The sequence below is a fragment of the Chiloscyllium plagiosum genome, unplaced genomic scaffold, assembly GCF_037043375.1.
Source record: "Chiloscyllium plagiosum isolate Xiang-an unplaced genomic scaffold, Cpla_swu_hap1 HiC_scaffold_2, whole genome shotgun sequence".
Classification (NCBI taxonomy): domain Eukaryota; kingdom Metazoa; phylum Chordata; class Chondrichthyes; order Orectolobiformes; family Hemiscylliidae; genus Chiloscyllium; species Chiloscyllium plagiosum.
The window spans coordinates 124,002,734-124,020,449 of NW_028270140.1; the positions used below are offsets into that span (position 1 = coordinate 124,002,734).

Genomic DNA, 17,716 nt, shown 5'->3' on the forward strand with positions numbered 1-17,716 from the left:
CCATATCCCTCCAAACCCTTCCTATTCATATACCCATCCAAATGCCTCTTAAATGTTGCAATTGTACTCGCCTCCACCACTTCCTCTGGCAGCTCATTCCATACACGTACCACCCTCTGCGTGAAAAAGTTGCCCCTTAGGTCTCTTTTATATCTTTCCCCTCTCACCCTAAACCTATGCCCTCTAGTTCTGGACTCCATGCCCCTCATAATTTTGCAAACCTCTACAAGGTCACCCCTCAGCCTCCAACGCTCCAGGGAAAACAGCCCCAGCCTATTCAGCCTCTCCCTATAGCTCAAATCCTCCAACCCTGGCAACATCCTTATAAATATTTCCTGAGCTCTTTCATGTTTCACAACATCCTTCCAATAGGAAGGAGACCAGAATTGCAATTTGGATACAGAACTGGCTCAAACGTAGAAGACAGAGGGTGGTGGTGTTGCAATATTCCAACAGTGGCCTAACCAATGTCCTACACAGCCACAACATGACCTCCCAACTCCTGTACTCAATACTCTCACCAATAAAGGAAAGCATACCAAATGCCTTCTTCACTATCCTATCTACCTGCGACTCCACTTTCAAGGAGCTATGAACCTGGACTCAAAGGTCTCTTCTTTCAGCAACACTCCCTAGGACCTTACCATTAAGTGTAAAAGTCCTGCTAAGATTTGCTTTCCTAAAATGCAGCACCTCGCATTTATCTGAATTAAACTCCACTTGCCACTCCTCAGCCCATTGGCCAATCTGATCAAGATCCCTTTGTAACCTGAGGGAACCTTCTTCACTATCCACTACACCTCCAATTTTGGTGTCATCTGCAAACTTATTAACTGCACCTCTTAGGCTCACATCCAAATCATTTATATAAATGACGAAAAGTAGTGGACCCAGCACCGATTCTTGTGGCACTCCACTGGCCACAGGCCTCCAGTCTGAAAGACAACACCACCACCCTCTGTCTTCTACGTTTGAGCCAGTTCTGTATCCAAATGGCTAGTTCTCCCTGTATTCCGTGAGATCTAACCTTGGTAACCAGTCTCCCATGGGGAACCTTGTAGAATGCCTTACTGAAGTCCATATAGATCACGTCTACCAGTCTGCCCTCATCAATCCTCTTTGTTACTTCTTAAAAAAACTCAATCAAAATGGTGATACATGATTTTCCATGCACAAAGCCATGTTGACTATCCCTAATCAGAGCTGAAAATGTGTTGTTAGAAAAGCACAGCGGGTCAGGCAGCATCCAAGGAACAGGAGAGTCGACGTTTCGGGCATAAGCTCTTCTTCAGGCTTATGCCTGAAACGTCGATTCTCCTGTTCTTTGGATGCTGCCTGACCTGCTGCGCTTTTCCAGCAACACATTTTCAGCTCTGATCTCCAGCATCTGCAGCCTTCACTTTCTCCTCGAAGAATTTATCCCTAATCAGTCCTTGCCTTTCCAAATACTGCCCCTCAGGATTCCCTACAACAATCTGCAGACCACCGATGTCAGGCTTATCTATTTCCCTACTTTTTCATGCAGAGGGTGTATGGAATGAGCTGCCAGAGGAAGTGGTGGAGGCTAGTACAATTGCAACATTTAAGAGGCATTTGGATGGGTATATGAATAGGATGGGTTTGGAGGGATATGGGCCGGGTGCTGGCAGGTGGGACTAGATTGGGTTGGGACATCTGGTCGGCATGGACGGGTTGGACCGAAGGGTCTGTTTCCATGTCCTTTTCCACAATAAACACTGATGCAAAATGCTTGTTTAGTATCTCCCCCATTTCCTGTGGCTCCCCACAAAGGCCGCCTTGCTGATCTTTAAGGGGATCTATTCTCTCCCCAGTTACCCTTTTGTCTTTAACATATTTGTAAAAACCCTTTGAATTGTCCTTACTCCTATTTGCCAAAACTATCTCATGTCCCCTATTTGCCCTCCTGATTTCCCTCTTGAGTATACTCCTCCTGCTTTTAAGCTGTTTTAAGGATTCACTCGATTTAACCTGTCTATACCTGATGTATGCTTCCTTCTTTTTCGTAACCAAACCCACAGTTTCTCTAGTCATCCAGCATTCCCTACACCTATCAGCCTTTCACCCTAACAGGAACGTACTGTCGCTGGACTCTCGCTATCTCATTTCTGAAGGCTTCCCATTTTCCAGCCATCCCTTTACCTGCAAACACCTGCCCCAATCAGCTTTTGAATGTTCATGCCTAATACCGTCAAAACTAGCCTTCCTCCAATTTGGTTCTTCAACTTTTAGATCTGGTCTGTCCTTTTCCATCACTATTTTAAAACTAATAGAATTATGGTCACTGGCCCCAAAGTGCTCCCCCACAGACACCTCAGTCACCTGTCCTGCCTTATTTCCCAAGAATAGGTCAAAAGGTAATAGAGTGGGACACATAAAATTACAGTGCCGAAGGTTTCAGAAGGGCACTGGGAAAAGGTATTTTCACTGCCAGAAGGCGGGACATGTAAAGTCACAGTGCTGGTCATTAAGGAAAGGCATTGTGGGAAAAGATGTGGTAAAAGAAGCTAAGCCAAAGCTTTAACCAAAGTAGTAAAGGAGACTCCAAGAAGAGCCGAGGAGCTACAGGAGAATGCGCAGCCTAGGCAGGGGCTGTGTATGGGGTTGGTACCTGATCTCGACAATGACTTCACCTCTGTGGGTAAAGTTTACTTACAAAGAAAAGAGGGAGAAGGACAAGAAGTTATAATTTTGAGAGAAACAGGATCTAACCAGTCGCTGATAATAAGAGATGAGTGAATGTGCACTCTTTCCGATCTGTTACCCAAGAGTGTGGTAATTTGTGGGATAGATGGACTGAAATTTCCCCTGTGTAAAATCAAGTTGGAGTGCCAACTCAAGACTGGGGAAGTCACAGTGGGAGAGTGGCAGTTCGGGAAATTCAGTTTGTTCTTGACAATGATTTGGCAGGATCCAAGGTGGGAGTGACACCACTTGTTGTGGAGAAGCCCAAGAAAGACCAAGAAACTGAGGAGTTAAAACAGAAATGTCCTGGGCGGATCTATGATGGCGGCGATCTGAGAAGATCACACTGCAGAGCTTCGCATCGCAGCAGGAGCAGGACGGTCCTTTAACCTGCCCAACCCAGGTCATCAGGATTTCTTGGGGTGTTGGAAAGATTGTGGCGCCCCAAGAAACATTTATAATTGACTTACCTGTATTTTCAGCTGTCCAAAAATGCCTAAAAATGGAGGAGGAGCATCTGATGCCGGGCCTGCAGCTCAGCCTGTAGCAGCCTCGGAGCCGATTACTCTTCAGGACCTAGTGAACCAGCTCTTGAAATCTCGCGAGATGTTGGGGAAACAGATTGAAGAGAAGCTGGCTCCAGCCTCTCTCATGCTGCAGAAGCATGAGCAGCAGCTGGGAGACCTGGAGAAGAGGACGGATGAGGTGGAGCACAGGGTCACAGTGGTGGAAGCTGATGCCAGTTCATTCAAGGAAGAGATCCAAGCCCTGAAGATGCAGGTTCATAATTTGTGGACCAAGTGGATGATCTTGAAAACAGGGGCAGGAGAAAAAACATTCGGATCATCAGTCTGCCTGAGGGTAAGGAAGGTGAGCGGCCTGCGGAATTTGTTGAAGATTGGCTTCCGAAATTCTTTGACTTGGAGACTGGCATGAGAGGATCGAAGATAGAGAGGGCTCATCGGGTCACAGCACAGAGGTCGGGTCTGGGTCAACGCCCTCATCCTTTCCTGGTGTGGTTCCATCATTACCGGGATAAGGAGAGAGTCATGGAGGCTTCCAGATTCAAAGGCCCTAATTTACGAGGGGTCTAAGATCATGTTTTTTTCAGGACTTTTCAGCGGCGGTGATCCAGAAACGAAAATCGTATGATGGTGTCAAGAGAAGATTGAAGGAGCTTGGGATTCAGTACTCCCTGAGATATCCAGCAGTGCTTCGGATCACCTTAGATGGATCCATGCATCTCTTTGACACATCGGAGAAGGCAAGAGACTTTGTGGACAAACTAACCTAAGTTAAGCAATTGTATGTATGTATAAATGTTGTTGTTTGGGTATGCGTTTATCATTCTGTAAAAGAAATGGAGGAAATCCGGTTGGAGCTATGTTTTTCCACTTTTTTTTCCTCTGTTGATAATAATTTGGTTCAAACTATGTCTGGCGGTGGTTAAGATCTACATTTTAAATTTCTAAGTTAGGACATACCAAAGGATGGGTGGGGTATTTACTCCCCTTTTTTATATAAAAGAATGTTTTTTATTCATATTGATATTCTATGGGGTGTTTATTCTTTTTAACTTGTGCTTCCGATGCGGCTCTAGCTGGGAGAAGTGAAGGTGGTTGAGATGGTTAGATGCCTATTTATGGGCAGTTCGGGATGGGTAGTTGCCCCCTCTGGGCAGGGGGTGAGTTCCCCTACTCAGCACTATTGGCGCTTTATATGTTGGTTTGTTTTCTGGTTTTTGTTGTTTTTTATTTTTAATAATTTTGTATGTTTGTTAAATGTAGTGGTTTTAGTTTATGTAATTTTTATATTTGGTGGACCTTGCGACATTAAGGCTCAGCAATTTGTGGTTCGGGTTCCTCCTCTCTGGAATTTAAATGTAATTGCAGAAGATTATGGCTAATGATTTGATGAAATGGTGTACCTGGAATATCAAGGGAGGTCACTCACCAATTAAGAGGAAGAAGGTACTCTTGAGTCTGAGAAAGGAGAAGGTGGATATTGGTTTGTTACAGGAGACACATTTGGATGACAAGGAACATCTGAAATTACAGCAGAATGGCTTTGACCGAGTTTATTTTTCATCATTTAATACCAGAAGTAGGGGAGTGGCTATATTGGTTAGGAAAAATCTCTCATTTAAATTGCTGGAATGTGTTAAAGACATATATGGGAGGTTTGTAATTCTTAAAGCCTTGATAAATGGGGAAGAATATAGCATTTTAAATGTTTATTGTCCCCCAGCTCATCCTCTTAAATTCTTGGTAGATGCTTTTTCTAAACTGATAAGTCTCAAGTCTTGGCACATCATTATAGGGGGAGATTTTAACTGCCTCATGGACCCCACAGTAGACAGGTTGCCTAAAGGTCCCTTGATAGCCTCAGCACAAACTAAACAGTTATTGGGTTTGTGTGGGGAATTAGGATTGGTGGACGTCTGGAGGTGTCTCCACCCTACAGGTAGGGATTTCACGTTTTTCTCCAATCCGCATAGATGTCACACGAGGATTGATTTTTTTCTGACCCCTGCGGTAACCCTGGGTCTGGTGGCATCCTGTACGATTGGTAATATTGCCATCTCTGATCATGCTCCAGTCTACTTCATGGATAAGATTAAGGATGTTACAGTGGATTCAAGGTACTGGTGAATGGACCCCTTTAATTCTCATGGACAGTAAGTTAGTGGAGTAGTTCTCTAGGGAATTTCGGGCTTTCCTAGACATCAACATAGGTTCGGTTGATAGCTCATCAGTTCTCTGGGAAACTGCCAAAGCTTATGCCAGGGGGTTAGTTATTTCATATTCCACCAGTAGGAAGCAGCAGAAGGGTGAGCAGCAATGTCTCCTTGAAGCACGGTTGAAGGCAGCCGAGAAGGCCTATTTTGACAGACCCTCGTTGGTCAAACTACAGAGGATTACGGTACTGCGGTCTGCACTAAATTCGTGCTCATGCAGACGGCAAAGAAGGAGCTGGCTTTTGCAAAGCAAAGGTTATACGAGCATGGTGACAAGCCAGGCAAATACTTAGCATACCTTGCCAGAAAGAGAAGTGCCCCACAAACCATTACAGTGATTAGGGAAGGGTCTGGGAAACTAACATGTGAATCTAAAAAGATTAATGCGGCGTTCCAGAGATTCTCTTCTAAGTTATATCAGCCTGAGAATTGTGAGGAGGGGCAGGCCAAAATGGAATCCTTTTTTAGAGATCTGAAGCTCCTGGGTGTGCCTCCCAAACAACAGTCCTTTCTCAATGGCCCATTATCAGAGCAAGAAGTGCAAGAAGCTGTGAGGCAGCTTCAGAGTGGAAAGGCACCTGGTCCTAATGGACTTCCCAGTGAATTCTATAAGGAATTTATAAGTATACTGTCAGGCCCAATGCTGAATATGTTTAATGATTCATACAGTCATGATTGTCTCCCACCATCTCTGAGAGAGATCAATATTTCACTTGTCCTTAAAAAAGGGAAGGATCAGGAAGACTGTGCTTCATACAGGCCCATCTCGCTCTTAAATGTGGACTTTAAGATCCTATCCAAGGCTCTTGCATTAAGGTTGGAGACTGTGTTACCCTCTATTATTAAAGAGGATCAGACGGGGAGGATCAGACGGGCTTTATAAAGGTTCGCAGATCCTCCAATAACGTTAGGAGGCTGCTTAACATAATTCAAGCAAGCCAACAGCAGTCAGTACAGAGATTGGTGATTTCTTTACATGCAGAGAAGGCATTTGACTGAGTTCTATACTCTAGACCGGTTTGGGCTGGGCGAAGTTTTCATAAGATGGGTAAAGGTTCTCTACAGTGTACCTCTCGCTGCGGTCATTACCAACGGGGTACGATCAAGCAATTTTAATATTCCTAGGGGCAGCCGGCAGGGCTGTCCCATTTCACCATTACTTTTTACGTTGGTGATTGAACCGTTGGCAGAGGCCATTCGTGGGGATCTCAATATATCAGCTCCAGAAGTGGGGTCAAAATTACATAAGATCTCGCTGTATGCAGACGATGTTCTAATTTTCTTGACAAATCCAGCAGTTTCAGTGCCTTGCCTGATACAATGCATTCACGTGTTTGGTGCTTTTTCAGGGTATAAGATTAACTTTGCTAAATCTGAGGCAATGCCTATGGGTGGTCTTACGAAAGGGTTGGCTCTTGAGAGTGACTATAGATTCCCATTTAGGTGGTCACAGGGGGGTTTTGTGTATTTGGGCATATTCATTACTCCAGTTCTGGATTGGCTGTTCAAAGCCAATTTTACTCAATTATTTGAAAAAATTAAACAAGATCTCCAAAGATGGGAGGCACTTCCAGTCTCATGGTTGGGTCGGATAGCGCTTATTAAGATGAATATTCTCCCTCGTTTGCTATACCCGATACAGATGCTCCCCCTGATTTTGAATAAACAAACACTCAGGAGACTGAATGGTTGGTTCAGCTCCTTTATCTGGCACCGTAAACGGCCCCTCATTAAATTAGCCAAACTGCAGTTGCCTCACAGATTGGGGGGAGTAGGCATTCCGTACATTAAAAATTACCAATTAAGCTCGCTTTTGACCTACGTGAGTGATTGGGTTTGTGGATCCCTCTTTCAATATGGCTAGATATCGAAGCGTCCCAGGCAAGGTGCCCCCTTGCCAGTTTGCTGTTTTTGGACAAGGTGAGGACAGGTAGGGAATATTGCCATAACCCAATAGTCATCAATACTGTTAAAGCATGGAGGGCAATTTGGCAGAGGGAAGGTAATATTGGCAAAACATCTTTGTTTACACCTTTAGTGGGTATGCCGGGTTTTCAACCGGGTATGATAGATTCAGGATTTAAACGTTGGGCAGCTAGGGGTATATCTTGCATGGGTGATTTATTTGAGGGAGATGTAATGATATCCTTCAATCAGTTAGTACAGAAGTATGATTTACCTAATCGAGACCTCTCGTTTTTTTCAACTTAGGGATTTTATTCAAAAAAAGACCACACTTTTGACTGATCCCTACAAATCTGACATAGAAAGAGGGGTACTAAGGGCTAAGAGTACACTCTCTGTCAGTACTTTATATCACCAATTGGGGGGTGCCATCTCAGATGAGTCTGGTCGACTCTGCAAGATGTGGGAAAGAGAGCTGGGTGTTGAAGTTTCTTCAGAGGCATGGGAGGATGTTTGGGAGAATGCAAGGAAGATATCAATTTGCAATAGGACCCATGCTTTACAGTTGAAGATTCTCCACAGGGTCCACTTAGTCCCAGACCGTTTGTCAAAATTTAAACCAGGGGTATCTTCAGCTTGTCCCAAGTGCAAGGTCTGTACGGGTACTCTTACCCATTGTCTTTGGTCTTGTGACAGGCTTCAAACATATTAGAGCGCGGTGGTGGGTGCTATGGAGAGGATTTTAGGTGTAGGGGTGGAGAAGGATCCTATTTCGCTCCTTTTGGGCCTACCTATTGTATTTCCTGCAGACTCGCATAAGAAAAAACTTTTCAATATTCTTACGTTCTGTGCAAGGAAGAATATCTTGCTAGGTTGGATATCCAGGCCTGTCGGGTTGGCGGAAGATTGTTATGGAGCATATTCCCCTGGATTTTCTCACAAATACGGTACACCACAAAACTGAGAATTTTTACAAGATATAGCAACCCTTTTTGAAATACCTGGACACAGAGTTATCTGCCACACTAACAAGGGCTTTTATATAGCCGTAGCGATTGTGTTTCATGAGTCCAATATCCAGGGAGGAGGAACTGTGAATGTATGAGTATTTTGTTTGGCTGGGCTGAGTTATTACTATTTATTTGCTTGTTGTTAGGTATTTATTTATTTAGTTAAATAGCTAGTTTAGGTTTTTAAAAAAATTTATACTTCTCTATATATGTTTATACCTTCGTAAAGGAGGCTGGATTGGGGAATTTTTTTTATTATTTGGGTTTAGTTTTGTACTGTTTTGAATTGCATTGTTTTGTATTTGTTGTAATATTTAAAAATCTATTTTTTCTTAACAAAAATATATTGTAAAAAAAAACATAAATATCCTGCTATTTTCCCAGACTGTGTAGTAACCAGATCGCATTGTCATAAGTCATAGCACAAAGCAAAAAATAAAGAGAAAAATGAAGGAGTTGAGGTTCAGTTAGCAGACACCCTGTTTGATGTAATGGTGCAGGAAAACCCTGAACAGGCAGAGGGTCAGACAGAAGTGTTTAGTCCTGAAAGGCTAAGAGACTTGCAACAGCAAGACAAGACAATAAAAGACATATATGTGGATGTGTACTCTGAAAAGGAGGCAGAGAATATTCAAAGGTTATTATCTGAAAGATAGAATCCTAAGACAGAAATGGAGACCATGGCAGGTTAGTACAGAGGTGAAATGGGCTGAATTGCATAAGATTGTGTAGCCTGTAGCATACAGGCAGGAGGTGTTACAGGTAGCACATGAACTACCTGTAGGAGGTCACCTAGGGGTATTAAAGACTCAGGCTAAGGTACAAAAACATTTTTATTGGCCTGGAATGCACAAGGATGTCATTAACTTTTGCCATACGTGTCATACATGCCAAATGGTGGGTAAGCCACAGGCAATAATAAAACCAACACCTTTGTTGCCAACTCCCGCACTTGTAGAACCTTTCACATGGGTTATAATTGGTTGTGTAGGTCCACTCCCGAGAACTACAAGTGGGAACCGGGACTTGTTAACCATAATGGATGAGTCTCCAGATTTCTGGAGGCAATTCCACTACGGAGTTTCAAGGCAAAACAGGTGGGAGAGGAGTTAGTAGCTTCTTTCACAGGGTATGGGTTACCCAGAGAAATTCAGTCGGACCAAGGGTCAAATTTTACTGCTAAGCTTTTTAAGGACGTTATGGATAGCTTAGGTATACAGGAATTTAAATCCAGTGCATATTATCTAGAACCCCAGGGAGCTTTAGAAAGGTGTCATCAAACCTTGAAGACCATGTTGAGAGCATACTGTCAGGATTACCCGAATGTTTCAGAAAAAGGTATCCATTCGTATTGTTTGCCATTAGAGATGCCCCAAATGAAACTACTCAGTTTACTCCCTGCAAGTTATTTTTTTGGCATGAAGTGAGAGGCCCTTTGAAATTAATCAAAAAGAAATTGACAGGACCAAAGTCGGAGGTCTCACGCTTAGATTATGTATCGGAGGTGAGGGAGAGATTAAATCAAGTAGGTGAATTAGCTAAACAACGCCTAAAGAGGGCACAGCATTGAATGAAGCAGGTGGCAGGTAAAAGCTCTAAGACCCGGATGTTTTCTCGAGGGGATGACGTGTTAGTACTGTTACCAGTGATAGGAGATCCCTTCAAAGCCAGGGTTTAGTGGTCCCTATCAAATTGAGAAAAAGTTGAGTCAGGTGAACTACCTAGGAAAGATGCCAGATAGAATAAAAAGGTATCAGGTATGTTGTGTGAACATGTTGAAACCATATTATACTCGAGAGGAAGAACTGGAGAAACAGGTATTAGTAACTGTCCCATAGAGTGAGGGATCAAATCCAGATGATGTGGATTTCGATATGCCTCAAAATAGATTTTAAAATTAAGAAGTCCTTGCGGAGTGGGGTAGGTTAGTAAGCTATCTATCTCAGGAACATAGAATGAAGTTGACAGATTTGTTACTGCAGTATAAGGACATCTGTCAGAATCAGATGGGGAGGTCTAATGCTTTTGAACATGAAGTAGACGTAGGGAATACTGCTCTAATAAAACAACACCCCTATTGGCTTAATCCTTTCAAAGTCAGACAGGTTCAGATGGAGGTGGAGGCCTTGCTCGACAAGGATATCATTGAACCGAGTCAGAGCGAGTTGAGTTTGCCAATTATCTTAGTTCCCAAATCAGATGGGACTCAATGATTCTGCGTGGTTTATTGGAAGGTCAATGCTGTTACAAACTCAGACTCATATCCAATTCCTAAATTGGAGGATTGTATTGAGAAAGTCGGACAAGCCAGTTACATCACCAAGTTACTTCATGCGTGGTTACTGGCAGGGACCTTTATCAGACAAGGCAAAAGAAATTTCTGCCTTTGTAACCCCAAGTGGGCTATATCAGTTTAAAGGGATGCCTTTTGGAATGAAGAATGCACACCAGCCACATTCCAAAGACTTACGAACAGAGTTATGGCTGTGTTAACAAACTGTGCAGTCTATTTGGACAATCTTTAGTAAGCCCCAGAAAGATCACATGGTACAGTTGGCAGAGCTCTTTGAATGACTATGAGATGCAAAACTGGTAATAAACTTAAACAAAACTGAATTTGCGAAAGCAGAGGTGACGTTCTTGGGACATAACATTGGTCATGGAAGGTTGACCCCACAGAACACAAAGACAAACGCAATCGAGGAATTTCCACGATCAACTTCGAAGAAAGAGATGCTTCGAGTCTTAGGGCTCAGCAGATTCTATCAGAAGTTTATTCCAAATTTCAGCAGTGTAGTGACACCATTAACTGATTTGCTGAAGAAGAGCATAAAGTTTCAGTGGACAGAACAATGCCAGGTGGCATTCGACCATTTCAAAGCAATATTATCCACTGCGTCAACTTTAGTGACACCAAACTTTTCAAAACCTTTTTAAAGTTGCCATCGATGCTGATGACATAGGAGTTGGAGCTGTCCTGCCACAGGAAGATGATGATGGGACAAAGTAACTCAACATCCACCAGAGGAAATACTCTATGATCGAGAAAGAACTATTGAGTTTGGCACCGGCCTTACAACATTTTAATGTGTATGTCACGAACAATGTGTCAGAGACGGTTGTGTACGTGGATCACAATCCTCTTACATTCTTGGAATGCTTTAAAGACAAGAATATGAGACAATTTTGTTGGAGTCTTATGTTACAGACAATGTGATGATGGAGTATCTTTGAAGACGCTACTGAAAACGATTGGGTCAAGGTGTTATGATGTTGTGGGTGTACTGTACCTTTAAGAGAGGTGAATGGCTGGCAAAGACTTAGCAAGCACACAGAGTACTGGACAATTTAAAATGTAACATTTGGATAAACAGCTAACAGTAGCTGGATTACTGTGAGACAAAAACAGATTTAAATTCGGCCAACCAGATTAAATTATGCCCCAAGATACTGAATTCCAATCAAGTTTGAATTTAGTATTTTGATAATATTAAAATCAATGAAACAATCCAATGTTTTGGGGTATACATTCAGACATTTTGAACAGTTAGCCAGAGTGGGAGAACTGCCAAAAGGCCAACAGATGTAGGCTGCTAGTTTAAGAGCTCTCATAAATGTACCTGTCTGTGGAAGAAGTTTGTACAGCAGAACATAGAAACTGACCTGGACAGAGAATCTACAGAAAAAATCTAAGAGGAAACTCGACAAAGTTAACTGGTTTTGAAAGGGGATTTTTTCTTTTGTAAATCGCAATAGGGATTTTTTATCGGACTAGTATTGTGGAGGAGGAGGTATAAGATAGGTTAAAGAGAAAGGAGTTGTAAATAGTTGTTAGTTAATATTCTCTGTTAGACTTAAGGAATAAAGCTGTTAATTTTACTTTAAATAGTGACTTTTGGGATAGTTCTTTCCCTCTCGAATTTTAACAGATTACAGTACGGGGTGAATCTTTTCGGTGTTGCTGGTTTAAATTAGCAGAGGGGTTTACCCTATATCATAGCAAAGGACATTATTCTAAGGAACTGCTGCCGAGATGTCCTACAGCTGAGCTGATTGACCTCCAACAACTGCAGCCATCTACCTCTGCACCCTCCAGTGTTGATTCTGGCTTGATGGTAATGGTAGAGTGAGGGATATTGCAGACCATGAAGTTGCTGCTGATGGACACAGCATCTTGGGTTTTGAGTTGCTCAGTCTGTTCAAAGTCTGTTCCGTTTTGCACTTCCACAGGGTGTTGATGTGCATCTTCTGTCAAACACGTGATCTCCAACAATCCAGTGGCTGGAATTATTGGACCACTTTGTTTTGCATGAACATACCAATTTGGAGCAGGAGTCGGCCACTCAGTCCCTTGAGCTAGTTCTACCCTTCAATAAGATCATGGCTGATCTTGATTACTCCACATTCCTGCTACGCATGACAACATTTCATCCCCTTGCTTGCCAAAAATCTATCTATTGCTGCCTGAAGAATATTCAAAGACTTTCCTTCTATCTTCTTTCAACGAAAGAGTCCCAATGTCTCTGATAGAATAGCCCTGATATGTATACAGGTCTAGAATTCCCCATCCTTTCCATATCCACCCTGTCAAGAAAGCTTTAGATACTTAAATGGACATAAACTAGCAAAGGAGAAAGTGAGGACTGCAGATGCTGGAGATCAGAGCTGAAAATGTGTTGCTGGAAAAGCGCAGCAGGTCAGGCAGCATCCAAGGAGCAGGAGAATCGACGTTTCGGGCATGAGCCCTTCTCCAGGAATCCTGAAGAAGGGCTTATGCCTGAAACGTCGATTCTCCTGCTCCTTGGATGCTGCCTGACCTGCTGTGCTTTTCCATAAACTAGCAAAGCTGAAAATGTGTTGCTGGAAAAGCGCAGCAGGTCAGGCAGCATCCAAGGAACAGGAGAATCGACGTTTCGGGCATAAGCCCTTCTTCAGGCATAAGCCCTTAACACATTTTCAGCTCTGATCTCCAGCATCTACAGTCCTCACTTTCTCCTCATAAACTAGCAAAGCCTTGTTTGACAAAAAATAGCTACACAAGCCTAGCTTCCAAAACATTTGATATTTGCTTAAGATATACATGCAAACTAAAACTGACTATAAGAGGAAGTTCTGCTTGTTTGGGTGATACTCATGAACTCTCATGCAGCTAACACCGGTATTAAATATTAACACATTTCTTTTGACAAGAACTTACAAGGGTAAGTGGAAGATGTTCTACAATATATTGCAAAACACTGTTCAAGGCAAAGCTTTTATAAATATTGGCAATCATATCCAAACTGCTTACATAACATAAGTAGTTCAAGGTAAAATGGTAAAAGAAAATAAATGATACGTCAGCAAAATGATCGACTAATATGAAGTCAACCGAACGCCAGTTTACCTTGTCAATATTTATCAGAGGGAAGAGTTCCTGCACCTTTTCGGGCCCAATCAAAAACTGTGGTGTGACATTCCATCGTGTCCGGGTCATCTGGTAATGAAATTCATCCACTCGGGTCGGGGTGGTAGCAATCCGAATACTGCCAGGCTGGTGAAAGCCAACTGCCTGTGGAAAGTGATCCAAAGCAATGACTGAGAATGTCTCCGTGGTTCATTCTGGCATGTCACAAACGTTTTTGGCGAGACTATTAGCAAAGCTTCTCTGGCCCAACTTCACTTCCACCTTGCTTTTTTTGTCTGTTAAATTCAGGAGGTCTCTGCTGTTTGTTGGAGAAGTACCTACACAACTACATGAAGAATTTAATGTGGCAAATATAGCAAGTGGTTTATTCAGCAGTTCTACCATTAGCTTGTTTACCCATCTGTAAGAGGCAAGCGCTCTGCTATTTTAAATGCAACCAAGTTATAAGAAAGCTGCGTCTCCAATGACAGAAATGAATGGACTTGCGGGATTGGTTTTACGTTTCATGATCAATCTAATTCATTAGGCCATGTGAATGTTTTCCATAGCTTCTGCGGCTGTGAATATGCTCTGCTTTTATATCATTCACAGAAATTGTAACCGATGTGCCCCTCTCATTTTTTATTTTAGAATGAGTAAGCAATTTCTTTAATATTGCAGTTCCTTTTTTTTTGTACCACCACATTCACTGTCTCAGCCCAGGTCGCTGCACAACCACATTGACCACACATCTTTGAGGGAACATTGCTGGCATCTACATTGGAGCAAATAAGATCATACAGAGTTAGTGAAAAATTACACTTAAGAACTTGAAAAGCAATACTTCCCATGCATCTTACTGAGGGTCAAACACATGACAGGGTGGAACCTAGTCTTATCGCTGTCTCTGTCCCAAATACAGTGCTAAAACCTGTGAAGAAATAAATCTAAACTGGGCTCAAATATTCCTCTCAAGCAGAAATGACAGCATTATCATATGTAGATCTGGAGTTTTTTTAATGAATTATCATCTGTTCTGGGGCATTAAGGCCACTAAAATGGGAGTTGGACTTATTATCTCAGTGCTGCACATTAATGGTGATCAATACTTTCCCATGTAGAAAAAACTGGAAAAGAAATCCAACCAATCCAACATTTCAGTTTTATATTGCTATCCAAGTCAAAATACTGCTTTACAAGTAGCACAGACAATGGCTTTCTCCAATAGGGCATGGATCCCACCATCACAAAAAGTCTCTTGAAATTAACCATCCTTCAGTCTAGTCAAATCCCAATGGCAACTATTTAGTTCAGCATGCTTCTGATATGAAGGACAATATGACCTCCTTTGCTGTGTCTTTCTCTTCCTCCCTGATCTGTTTTCTAGCCCTATTCTCTGCTGTCGTCCAAGCTATTTGTCCTTCACCTCTGGCCAGAATGCAGTTACAAGACAGTTAGCAAAATGTGAAACACCAAGGTCCTCTTCTCATCAGACTCGCTACAGTAATAAACGACATCAAAAAATATGATAAAGTGAGCTAATTGCCTGAAATGACGAACCAGCAACTAATCCTAAAATACCACTTGATCTCTTTCAGTAGTGTTGGTAAGGGGTTCCTTCTGCCTGCATCTACCTTGAGCTGCTCCATGTGTTCTGCTGAGTCAAGTGGTAGGTATGTGAAAAGGTTCTCCAAGAAACAGTAATTATCAGTGATTTTTAGATATCTGGTGTGGACTCTAAATGGCCACACAAAAGCCTAATCCAATATGATGGGAAGTACAACTCTAGCTCAAAATGAGCTTGTATCTTCTGTCAACTATATTTGCCATAAATGATGCAAGACTTCATTCATTAGTATTTTATTCACCAGAGACCCTCTGCATCTTTCTGAACTCTGGTGCCACATTAACAATACATCAATACGTTTAATCTCAGTGATAAGGACAAGATTAATTTTTTGATGCTTACTTTAGGTATTCATGCATGAAGTATATCCAGCCCTGGAGCGTTTACTTTCCTCAAACTATTGGTGATTGATTAATTGTCTGTTTCATACGCTGCATCTATGGAATGATCAAATACACGTTTTCCTTTGATTCTTGCTATCTGCCATTGTTTTCAAATTAGCCGAACATTTCTTTTCCTTTTTCCTTCTATGCTGACCTCACTTATCTGATCTCTTGATTTAAAAAGTCCTACAGAACCCGACTGGATTTTCTTCATTCTAAAAATAAATGAAAATACATAGTTTTACAGATTACTCCCGGTGAAGCTAAAATGTCTCTTATATCACCTTTTCCCCATGACCCTGGCAATCTAGGTCATTCCAAACTCTCTAAATAAAGTTGACAATGTCCAATCAGTTTGCTAAGAGCAATGAGAAATCTAGTTTGAATGTACTGTGATGGATGGTGGAGCGAACATACAGGTTAATGGAGGCACCTACCTGTCCAGTCTCTTCCTCCAATGCTTCATAAAGTTTGATGCTGTAGTGATGAATTTTCTTCAAATTGATCCCAGGATGAAAATATGTTGTTAAACCTGCCTAAACAAAAAACAAATATTTGGAATTAAGATGCAAGTCAAAAAAAGCAGAAATGAATTTGGCTGAAAATCTTTACCTAAGGGAACAAGGACAGACATCTAATTCAAAGGGGATTAGTGAAGACTTATTGGTATGAGAAGGAATTTTCCAACTATTTCTATTAAAGTGCAGAAAACGTACAGCATTGGCCACTATTAATTATTCTAAGCCAGGGCCTCACTCCATTTTGCATCAACTGTTATTATATATTACAAAGAATTTATTGAGTTGTTACATGTTTCAATTAGCTAAAACTCCATGTTGGGAGACTATGTACCAAAATGACTTGAAAATGCAGTGAAGGTTGTGAAATTTAGTTTGTGAACTGTGACATGATTTAAAATAAGCTACAATTTTAACTTGCAAACTACTCATAGTGTTGCCTGCCGTAAAATCTGATCTACCCACTCAGTGGTAGCACTTTCATCTCTGAGCCTCTCGGTTTACAATCTGAAAGCCCACTTCAAGTCTTCAACACATTTGATACCTTGGAGCAGTACTAGGGGCGTACTGTGAGGTCAGAGGTGCCATCTTTCAGAAATGCTAAACTTAGCTCATATATGTCTGTTTACGTAGATGTAAAATAATACATGATATTATTTGAGTAAATAAAGAGAAGTCCTGCTGGTTTCTATCCCCCAATCAATATCACCACCCTTACAACAGATTGTTTATCTCACAAAAACCTCTGGCTGTTATCTCATTCCTATTGTGGGACATTCCTGTATGAAAGGTTGTTGCATTGGCCTACAAAACAGTAACCAGACTTCAAAAAGAAATTCACTTTGGGATGTTCTGTGGATGTGAATGGCAGTATGTAAATCCAATAACTTGCTCTAGTGTATAAAAACAGGAAACACCATTATCAGGAGAAGGTCATGATGAACCTGCAGTTTTCTAACACAATGAAATAGATGAAAGGTCATCAACAAAAAGACACTCTCAAAACTATTGATCACATTCAAAACAAACAAAAGCTCATCCCAAGGGTTCAGAACAGCAAATTTAAAGTACCTGAACAATTCAAACACTTTTCTAATCTAGCTATGTAACTAAATCTCTAATGGACCATTAAATTAATTATGGAAGTAAGTACAAAGTTAAAAAGATTCTAATCCACTGATGGTTTGTAATTACTTAGAATGACCTGGAATGTACAATATGTTTAGACACCATGATCCTCCTCCAACCTGTTTTTATCTCACCTTGTCAGAATAGCACATTCCTTTCTCCTTTATGTATCTATCCATTTTCCCTTAAATTCACTCAACTCAATCACATCCCATATTTCAAGTAAGATGCTCTTTCTGAATTCCTTGTTTGAATTTCTGGTGACAAATTTTCATCAATAGCCGAAAAACAGAACATTCCGGAAACACTTAACAGGGCT

The 17,716-nt window shown here is 41.6% G+C and overlaps 1 protein-coding gene across 1 annotated transcript in view; it reads right to left on the reverse strand.

Moving 5' to 3' along the window:
• dmgdh (dimethylglycine dehydrogenase) overlaps positions 1 to 17,716 on the reverse strand; it is a 144,807-nt gene that overhangs the window by 121,594 nt on the left and 5,497 nt on the right. The window contains exons 3-4 of the mRNA XM_043706890.2: positions 16,189 to 16,287; positions 13,742 to 13,906 (exon numbers count right to left, since the gene is read on the reverse strand). Coding sequence (XP_043562825.1) covers positions 13,742 to 13,906; positions 16,189 to 16,287 — 264 coding nt within the window. The remainder of the gene's footprint in view (positions 1 to 13,741; positions 13,907 to 16,188; positions 16,288 to 17,716) is intronic.